Raw genomic sequence first — 11,092 nt, forward strand, 5'->3', positions numbered from 1 at the left:
GAAAAGACAGTGTTCTTTCTACTATTAATCAGAGCTATGTGCCATGTTGTAGGATAAATTTCTTCTCTAGAGTAGGATTAATTTTTATTCTATTAATACAGCTAAAATGTAAGTTTTGGGAAACTAAGAGACCTGGAGGCTGGTCAAAGCTATTTTTACTGCTACTTTGCTCTCTATTCCAAACAAAATTACAAAACACCCTCACATGTCCTCTATGTGTGTGTGCTGTCTTCTTTGGTTCAAAGGCTCAAGATGATTTAGTGTTAATGTCCCTCCCATCCACCAATCTCCCCCAACTTGTGGAGACAGTGGACACAGAGGTTTTTGTCACCATCCATGCATTTGATTTCAGTGACAAAGGCATTTTGTAACTATAAAAGGATAAGCATGATTGATAGTGATAACTCATAATTATGCATGCATCCTTTGAGACCACCTCAGTAGACATGTCTCTTTTTACTTTTAGTAGAAACAGTAAAGAACAAGCTGGAACAGTCTTTGAGTAGGAAAAACTTAAGAAGAGCTTCACAAGTATCACACTGTGAAGCATGTGAATTTAACCTTCCAAGAAAAAAATAGGCAACGTGATGATTTGAGAATTTTAGTTAACAAGTTTTTAATTTCACCTTTCTCTAGAAGTGAGAAAGTGAAAACAACAACAACAAATTTTATATGCCTGGCAAGTTGGAATTTCTGAACCTACAAAAGAGGAATACCACCTATAACTGTGAATTTTTTCAGAAAAATTCATTTTTTTCCCTTTCATCCTGCTAATTGATGTGATCAATTCTGACTTCAACTCCTATAAGCTTCAAATAGTTGGGGTGTTTTCCTTGACTCCCTCCCTATCACTTAGAATACTCTTTTTTCCCCTCCATCTCAGTTACAGTTTGAGGAATGGAGCAGTATTAGTTCTGTCTGATTTCTTATGGGTTTGGAGGAAAGAAATATAACTGTTTTACAGATAAAGTTGCTGAATGATGAGGTATTGCTCTCTGTCTTGAGGTTTGAATGAAAAAAAAATTTTTTGGCAACATTCACTTGACAAAGTCCATGGTACATTCAGCACCATTTTCTAAAAAATTAACAAAGTGAGTTTGTCACTTTAAGAAAACAATGACAGTAGTTGTCAATGACAAAAATCAACTTTTAAGTAAAAATGAAATTTTCTAAAACTTTTATCTGCCTCTCTGAGCTTGACAGCTTTTCTTAATTCAGACTTTTTTAATGATATGGGTGGTGATATTAACAAAAGTGTTTTTAATATTGTATGAATTGTGTCAGAGTTTTGAAGACCTACATAACTCAGTAGACCATTATTTTACAAAATAAATAGTATATGATGTTACCAATTCAGGTAGTTAAATGATCCATTCAAGGTGCAACATAGTCTATAGTATATTAAAGTAAAGGTACAAAAACATTTCGTTGATATGGTTTCAGATTCTACATTTCCATTAATCTTTAAAAAAAAAGAAACACTACTTTTCATGTTTTGGTAGTATGAAAGATTGTCCACAGTTATCTGAAAAGGATACTAAAATACTCCCTTTTCCAACTAGCTATTTATGTAAGACCGTCGTATATTTCAACTAACAGAACATATTAACTGGATTTAATGTAGAAACAAGTATCAGAATTCAACCATCTGCTATTAAGCCAAGTACTGATGAATTTTGAAAAAATATATAAAATGGCATGCCTCACTGTTTTTTTAAAATACGGTTATTTTTCATTAAAATCTCTACTTACAGGTATATTCTTGTTATTTTAACGGAAGCAATGAATGAATATTTGTAAATATATACTTTTACTTTTTAATTAGAAACTTTAATGTTCTTTGAGGACTAGTGTTTCTTTTTTGTAGTATAAAGAAATCCTGATATTGAAACCTATGAGAACAAGTGATCTACATCCATGTTAAAGACCTTCACCAGATTTCAATTGTTCTAAAGATAAAATGCAAATTCTAAACATAGTACCACTAAACAGTATATTATAATCCCATGAATATTTATTTAGTTTCTTGGTTCAGTGATGCTGCCTTTTGTGGACACACTGTTCCTTCTCTTTAGGATGTTCTTCTCCATCCATATCACCTAGTTAAATCTTTCTTATTCTTCTGGTTTCAGCTCTTGAAGTCCTTTCCTAGACTCTCCTGTAACCATGCTTTTATACATCAGAACATCTCTCTTTCTAATTGTATGTTTACTGATGGAATTATTTCACTGAAGTATTTCTTCCCAATAGACTGAAAAACCATAAAACCAGTAAGCATGTGTATGTTGGCTTACCATTATATTCATTCTTCCTAACAGAGTGCTTATCACAAAGTAGAGTGGGAAATAAAATACTTGTTGGTGAATGAGTAAGTGAATAAATGTGTGAATCAATAGAGGAGAGAAAATCCATTGAATTCAACATAGAATTTGACCTAGCACGAATTGCTTCTTCAATAATGTAAAGATCCAAGATAAATACTAGAAAAAGAATATTTTGAACTCATTTAAATCACTTGTATTTTTCCCTAGTGCAATTTTATTACTATATATTCTTGTTGGCCACTTCTCTTACACAGAAAATAGAATGGGAGACCCAGAGGAATCGGGTGGAGAGGGAGGTGGGATGGGGGACCGGGATGGGGAATACGTGTAACTCTATGGCTGATTCATATCAATGTATGACAAAACCCACTGAAAAATAAAAAATAAATAAATAAATAAAATAAAATAAAATAAAATAAAACTCAACATTCAGAAAATGAAAAAAAAAAAAAAAGAAAATAGAATGGAAGCAGATATAACATACAACAACATTTAGTTGTGTTAGCAAGTGTTCCTTTGTAAGCCTTGTAGGTAGTGAGCAGCTGTTGGCAGACAGCTTCTCGCATTTCACTTGCCTTAATGTTTGCTATCAATTAGAGTTCTATTATTTGTGTGTATGACTGTCTTTATAGTCTCCTATTGTCTCATTACCTCTTTTGGCCTAAAAATCTACAGTTGAGTGACACCTACTTGCATTTCCTCCACATCTCTCATGTTACTAGCTTATCATTATACTTAGCAAACCTCATTTTGTTTATAATTTATTAGTTTTCCCGTGAGACTTTCCAGTCTTTAAGAGCTTGGACTGTATTCTGTTCATCTGTGTATCCATAGGATATGATAAGGTGTTTAGCTCTTGATCAACACTCAATAAATGAATGTACAAAGAGATTATTGAATGAATCAGTTAATAAATGACATGATATATTCCTTAACTTTTTAATTAAATCGTTCCAGTTAAAACTCAGGTAATGGGAGAAATCAAGATTGCATTGAAGAAAGAAATGAAGACAGATGGGGAACAACTAATAGTTGAAATCCTACAGTGTAGAAATATTACCTACAAATTTAAATCTCCTGATCACTTACCAGGTATCTAATTTTATGATAATAAGCAATATAATGTAGCTAAGAACTCCTTAGGAGAATGAACTAAATGCCCTAGAAAATGCTAACTAAAATTTGGGCTGTGTATCAAATATATCTGAAAAAAATATGAAATAAGAATTAATTTATCTTATATAGAGCAAATTGATATTTTACTGGTTAAAAATTAGATTTTTTTCCAACACAAACTTAGAGTGATATATTTATTATACAACAAGTAAGCATTTAAACTGCTAAGAAAATTGGTGTGTTTTAATTAGATATATTTTAATTGCTCTATGTTGTCTGAAACAAGTTGTTCACAGTCTACTGGCTTTATGTAAAATGTAGGGAAGCTCTCAGTATACAATTATAATGCTAATTTTATTGAAAAATGTATTGTTAATGGACACTTAACAAGCTGAATTCTTATTTTCAGATTTATATGTGAAACTATATGTGATGAACATATCTACCCAAAAAAAGGTGATCAAGAAAAAAACAAGAGTATGTAGACATGATCGAGAGCCTTCATTCAATGAAACTTTTAGATTCAGCCTAAGTCCTGCTGGACATTCTCTTCAGGTAACTCATATGGTTCCTATTTTTAAATTTTCACCTATACTGTACTTATTTCCTATTTAATTATTCAATATTTATGCGCCAATCATATAGTATGTGACATTTTACAAGTTAATTTTTAGAAGTAATTTCCCAGGGGCCCTTGAAAATTCCACAACCAACTCACCCCGCCCAATTAGCTTCTATCCTACCTACTCCGTTTCATTTATACATATTTTTTTTTCACACTCATTGCCACTAATCCTCTTTGGGTCTTCATCTTTATTATGCAAATCATTTCAGCAGTATACCTGGCCTACTTGCCATCACTATCATACTTTTAATTCATTTTTATCACACTATTGGCAGAGATATCTTTTAAAAACACTGACTAGATTACCCTCCAATGATTCACTGTTATCCTGACCCATTCAGAATCCTCTAAAGTGAGTTATATTTATTTAATTTAATTGTATTCCATTTAATTTCATTTCTTTGTATACTTTTCCACTCACTCTTTACTTCAGTCACACCAGAATCTTCAAATTCTTGGATTGTTTGCTTGTATTTTTCCTCCCCTTCAGTACTCGCTTCTTCATTTCTCTCCATCTTTTACAATATTCCACATTTTTCAATGTAAAATCATCTCTTTACTAATGACCGTGGTATAATTCATCACATCTTACTCACATGTTTTGCTTATCTTATTGGGCCATTACTCCCAGTTTTGTGCAACCATTTATATACTTAACCTGCCACAGTTTCTGTAGTATCCACTTCGCTGGTGCAAGGCTTGATTTTCATTGCTGTCTGTTCTGCAGCCTAGCACAATGCTTATACATGGTATGCCTATGGTAGATGTGGAGACAAGGAATGAGAAAGGAGAAAGAGGAGGGAGGGTAATGATGAAAACGTGGGAAGAGAAGACCATGGTTCTGGTACTTAAATAAAGGCCTGTGATGGAGACTAATGTAAGAGATATTACAAAGCAAAAACTGCCTTGAGAGGATTAACTGAAATTAAAGGGAATAATAAGATTAAAAAGACACTCTGAAGTCTGTGTGAACAGATGTGTCAGGCACAGAGGCTGAGTAGTTAAAGAAGGGATGGAGGGAGAAAAAAATCATGAGTTTGTCTGAAATGTGATTAATTTGATAAGGGCAGATCCAAATGAAATATATAATTAGGCAATTTGAAATCGCAAAATCAAAGGCTTGAAAAGATAGAAGAGTAGATTTTGAAGTCAGAAACATAAAAGTAAATTTTGGCAGGAATAAAGATGAGTTATATGAAGATTCCAAAAAGAAAGAGAGAACGTAAGAGAATTGTCGAGGATTAATGGCTGTCTCCACCTTGTCTCTACCTTTCTTTTAACTGATCCCTAAAAAAAAAAAAAAAAAAAAAAATTCTTTAGTTTGAGATCCCATGGAATTTCAACTAATGTAAATTCTACATATGACAAGAAACCACTTTAGAAGAGCTTACTATAGTTAAATCCCCAGTAAAATTAAATGGCATTTAAAATCAGTGTTGTATTCTATCTATCTCTTACTTATTTACTTACCACTCAAATAATTTTGTATTCAAGTTGGTTTTCATAAACTAGTAAAGTTCTTTTCTGAAACTTTCTATCAATTTAAGCATAAACTGAGTTAGAATTAGCTGATAATACATATCTTATCTAGAATTCTGTCCTTCAAGATAGGTCTCTGCCTTTGGGAAATGTTGATGTGAATTAATTTAATATTATGCAGATCTTTTGAGGTCATTTTAGTTATTAGTTCTCCCACAAGGATGTCTGGTACTTCCTCTCACCCTCACCCTTTCTTGTCTGTGTTACTTCTCTGATGTGAAAATGTCCATAAAAGAAGTTGAAAATGTACACACAAATAGATATATAATTTTAACTATTTTTTCTAGATTTTACTTTTTTCCAATGGAGGGAAGTTTATGAAAAAGACCTTGATTGGAGAAGCCTGTATCTGGCTTGACAAAGTGGATCTGAGAAAAAGAATAGTCAACTGGCACAAACTTTTGGTCAGTCCTACTCAAACCCACTGAAGAAATGTGTCTGCTCAGGGTATAGAAAGTGCTTTAAATAATCTTAATCGCGACTATAGTTGAATACTATTGGTTCTAAGCTATGTTTTCAGGGGTAATCGTGAGAAGAGGAACAAAAAGCAAAAGCATACTCAAACCTTTGCAAATGTATGGTTGTGGAACATAGGAAAAAACTCAAAAGAAAAAGTTCGTATATTGAAGACAAGAAAAAAAAAGGAGTTCAGAAACCTTGGATTTCTTGTGGCTGTCATGAAAAACAGTGAGAGAAATTTTGATTACTTAATGCAAAACATTTTTGAGTAGAGTTGAGCTATAGCTAACTGAAGACTGAGACTTAAAGATTAATATGGTTTCTAACACAGGCAAAAGTAATCCTTTATGTAGAAAAGCTTTGTTGAAAGGAAGGAAGTGATGTAACAAATCTCAGTTTTCAAAAGTCTTTCTTCTTCATCTTCTCAGATAACTGTTTTGAGATGCTGACACAGGATATACCTACAGTGTGTGTCCAGACTAGAAGTAAGGAGGTTGTGTTTTTAAGGAAAGGGGAACCAGAGATTTAGAAATTATAGCTTTTAGATCATGTTGTACAAGTTTTCTCTGTGTCTAAATGTTACAAGGGTGAACAACACCAATTTTGGAATTCATGTTGTAAAAGCACATTTGTATAATTTGAAATAATGTATATTGAAAATAATACTAAGTAGAAATGGAATTACATGTATCGAGAAGTAAAAGCCATGACTGGCTAATGGAAAAGAATATTGTCCCATAAACTGTTGGAACCTTGGTTGAAAACATCAAAATCTCCATAAATAACCCTTAATCCAAGACATTTTCAATCTACATACCAAAGGACCTAGATTAAATTGATATATTCTAGGAAGCATGATAACTTGTGCTTTGTGAAGTTGCAAATCAATGTACGATCCCACATATTTTCTTTCTCTGAAGTAATAAATGCACAGAGAGAAAGTTCTTCCTCTGGCAAACAACTCATACTAATCTATGACATTGATTAATTAAATTGGTGTCATTTTCTGCTCTTCCACAGTTTCTTTTTCCCTTACTATGTTAATTGATTGTAAAATTAAAACCCTGACACCAAATTCAAGTTCTCTCTAGTGCTCTATTTTCCTACTTTATTGATAGTATCACAGTGTTGGGAAAATATGTGAAAAATCAATGTTATATTAAGGTGAAAGTGTTCTTGAAGCTACTTTAATAATATAGAATAAAAGGACCAATGTCTAAGTCATTAAAATGAAACATCCTCTTCCCCATCAACCAACAACATGAACAAGGAAGTTTCATGGACTTGGAGAAGATGAACTCAGCTGGGATTCAAAGCCTGGCCTCTGGCCTTGGTTCTGCCACTAACTGTCACCGTGCACATGTCACTTAAACTCAATTTTCCTCAGTTTTCTTATTTGTGGGAAAATATAATTACATATTCCTAACCTTCCTAATGGGATGTTGGGATGATCAAACTAAGTGATCTATGAGAAAAGATGAAAGCACATTTCCAAATATAGTTTTATACACATAAGAGAAGAATAGGTATTATGCAGTTTTTTCCCCAATTTTGTATGTGAAAAAGCATCTTCAAAACCAACGGCAAGCAAAGACATGGATAAAAGCAGTATATTAACTCCAAAACCAATTTTTTCTTAAAATATGAACTTATATAAACTTTGATTTAACCAAAAAAGGTTTAAAAATTTTTTTAAAGGTTAAAAACTTAATAAAAATGATTTACAAATTGTGTTATCATAAATGAAATAAATTATACTGATCTTATCCTATTCCCAAACCCACAAAAATAAATTGATTCTCTGTGAATTCTGAGTTTAAAAGCTGCTTCTTATTCAAGGGTGAGGTTTTAGTGGAATTAGAGAAATTTTCTACAAACATATTGGTCAGATATTGAATTTTCTCATTTTTAAAGAAAAACATACTTGAAATCTGAGAGAAATTGATTAAATTTAAGACATTAAAAATTAAATAATTTATAATAAACCCCATGTCACATATCTTTATTATATTCATGGAAATATATAAATTTACTCCTTTCTAGTCTAGAAAAGGTAACAGTCACTTTTCTTCCCCCTACTTTGTAATGTCCCTCCCCTGACAATGCAATTTTATCATTGATTATTGCTGTGAAATGAGCATGCGGTGAGAGGATCACAAAGGATTTGATATTGCTAGAATTTTATTTTTAGAGACAAGTAGATCTGCTGATGGTTGCCATGGATATTTCCAGCAGAATTTAGCACTTTAGGGAGCTTATAGTCATCACATAATTGGGGAAGGAAAGGGTTCAGGAAGATCTCCTTCTGACATAAAAAGGCTCTATTGTTTGTCCTTCAAAGGAGACTCTCGCTCCCATGGGTCCTCTTCTGCAGCCACTTAACCCAGAAGTGTGCGTGAGAGGTTCATGACCAGTTAGCTCACTTCATTACAGTTGCCATTTCTGTTAAAATACACAAAAGGAGGTGCCACCAAAACAAAGATCACACCTTGGTAGCTATTTGACATGAGAGAGGAGGAGTCTTACCATGACAGGTGCCCCTCTATTCCAGAACTGGTGATGTGGCCAGGCCAGTCAGGAGAGTTCATGACAGGGCTTCTTTTTGTGCACCAGCATCCCTCTTCAGAGAGTGTAAGATCCTGCCAAGTGTGCCAAGTTTGCAGCTGACCAAACACCTACATTGTACTGGAATTATTCTATGCAACACTGAACCTTATACAAATGCATTTCTTCTGATATTGATTACCCTTCTTACAACAAAACTGTTTCTTTTTTAATTGCAAATAGGGCTCGGTGTTTTTTACTTTTTTGTATATATCACAGCACATGATTTTCCACTTTTTATTTCATTTATTTTATTGGGATTAGCTTTTTTTATCCTAATAGAGACAAAGTTTGTAATCTCTAAATAACATGTGATCAGTCCAGTTACAGCACTTATACCTTGAAGAGCATCTTAATTTTTCCCACAATTTCATTAAGTCATCAGACACAAGTTGCTTCTTGGTTTAAAATTTGGTCCCCAAGAAATCTTTAGCTGTGAAGCGAAAGCACAGAGTGAATTTTTCCACAAGACAGGGATGTCTAGAATGGTCATTACAGACGTAGATAATACTAAGTTTGTGTTTCCCTGTTTCACTTAAGGTTAAGGAGACTTTTGGTGACTCTGAACTCTTTATTTATCATTTCAGTTTAAAAGAAGAGTATCCAAGACTAAGGGGAAGTGATTGTCTTTGCTCCTTAATGTTGCCTATATTGTAATTAATCACATTAATAAATGCATATTTTCAGCATATCAGTGGATTTAATTTTGTGGATCGCACACATTAAAATAGTCATACTGTGGGAATATTATAGCTGGTAACCAGCTGATACTGATTCTTATTATAGGAATGGTTGTGATGATCATGGTGATAGAGGTAGTGAACTAGGTTGGTGGTGATGTAAAGTAAAACGAAATTATATACTATATTGTGTCCAATTTATTAGAAATGATTTGATCAGTGTTTCATTTCATTAAGATATCATAAAGATGTTTATAGTATTTTTTTACTTTATTATTTAAATCATAACTAACAATATTTTTAAAAACTTATTTTCATTGCTACAATGTCTAATATTCCAAAAGCAGCCAACTACAGCTATGTATGTGTTTATAACTCTATGTGTGACAGAGTGATTTTCCCTCTTTTTGAGCTTGAGCTGGAAGTAAAAGAAAGCTCAATGAATAATTATGAGCTGTCTCTTTAATAATAACTTGCCTTTGACGTGACACAAGAATGAATGAGTGAAACAGATATTCTCACACATTGATGTTTTCTGTATGTTCCATGTTGTTGTTATTATTAAAGACTCCCTTTAAATAAAGATCATTTAATCAAATGATTCCTTCTCTGATAGGTAGATTGAGAGCATTTTCTTAATTCGTTACCCTGTACATAACTATCCATTTGGTATACTAGACGAAGTTGAAATATTAATTCCCTGTGGCATTCAGCATGTGAATATGATTCTCGTTTGATTGTGTATGTATATTTGTTGGTGATGTGCTCAGGTGCTCCCACTACCAATTAATGTGTGTGCCGATATCCTAACAAAAACACATCTGATGTTAAAGGAAATAAGTTTCTTGTCTGAAAAGATAAAAACCTAATAAAATTGGTTTCAAAATAAAAAATAGAGTACTTGGAGATACGTCTTGTTTCTAACTACATGTTGCATGCCGTGTTGGTGATTTGCTAATGTGTTCTTTTTTCTGTTCTACCCAATCTCTCAAAAATCTAATGAACCAACAAAAATTCTTGGGCTAAAGGTTATATAAGTTGAACTAAAATACATGAGAATTGTATAGAAATGCTTGTAAATCTGTCTTGAGTTTTACTTTATGTAAAAATATGTCTTGGTTTTGTGATTGTATACAAGATGTATCTTGATAACTTATGCAAACTGTGCTGTATAAAGGCTGTGGCCTCAGCCTTACTAATAAATATTGAATATATCAACTTTGGCTGCCTGTGTTTATCAACTTGATAAATTGATACATAACATAGAAGTAGAACTTTTTGGAATATTTTTTCTGAAAATTATATGATGAGTACATTCACTCAGTTTAAAAAGTAAGTTTTAAACAGCACAAATACAGGAACAGAATTAAACGTATAACTTAACAAATTGCTATATCAGACACTCTTAAAGCAACCACCCAGATCAAGAAATTGAACTTTTAACATACATTTTAATTTATTGAACTTGTTACTCTTATTAAACTTTAAATTTGCCCTTTTGAGCCAATGGGTCCCTCTTTGAGTGGACTTACATATTTGATAACTTTCTTTCTATGGTAAGGATATTTTATATCATTTCTTTAACCTTAAAACATTATAGGAAATCTACTTAACTTGAATTTTTACTTTTATTTTTCTTCCTATTTATCTCTATAAAAATAATTAAATTTTGGAACACATCGAGTTGATTGATCAACTTTTATCTAATGTGCTATCTTTCTCAACCTTTCACTAAATCAAGAGTG

At 32.5% G+C, this 11,092-nt stretch overlaps 1 protein-coding gene across 1 annotated transcript in view; it reads left to right on the forward strand.

Moving 5' to 3' along the window:
- The window catches only part of PCLO (piccolo presynaptic cytomatrix protein), a 363,189-nt gene extending 352,680 nt beyond the window's left edge, over window positions 1-10,509 (forward strand). Inside the window, exons 24-26 of the mRNA XM_065938464.1 lie at window positions 3,282-3,416; window positions 3,850-3,995; window positions 5,892-10,509. Of these exons, the coding sequence (XP_065794536.1) occupies window positions 3,282-3,416; window positions 3,850-3,995; window positions 5,892-6,032 (422 nt within the window). The 3' untranslated portion in view covers window positions 6,033-10,509. The remainder of the gene's footprint in view (window positions 1-3,281; window positions 3,417-3,849; window positions 3,996-5,891) is intronic.
- Window positions 10,510-11,092: the final 583 nt, after the last annotated feature.

This window comes from Muntiacus reevesi, chromosome 6 (assembly GCF_963930625.1).
Source record: "Muntiacus reevesi chromosome 6, mMunRee1.1, whole genome shotgun sequence".
Classification (NCBI taxonomy): Eukaryota; Metazoa; Chordata; class Mammalia; order Artiodactyla; family Cervidae; genus Muntiacus; species Muntiacus reevesi.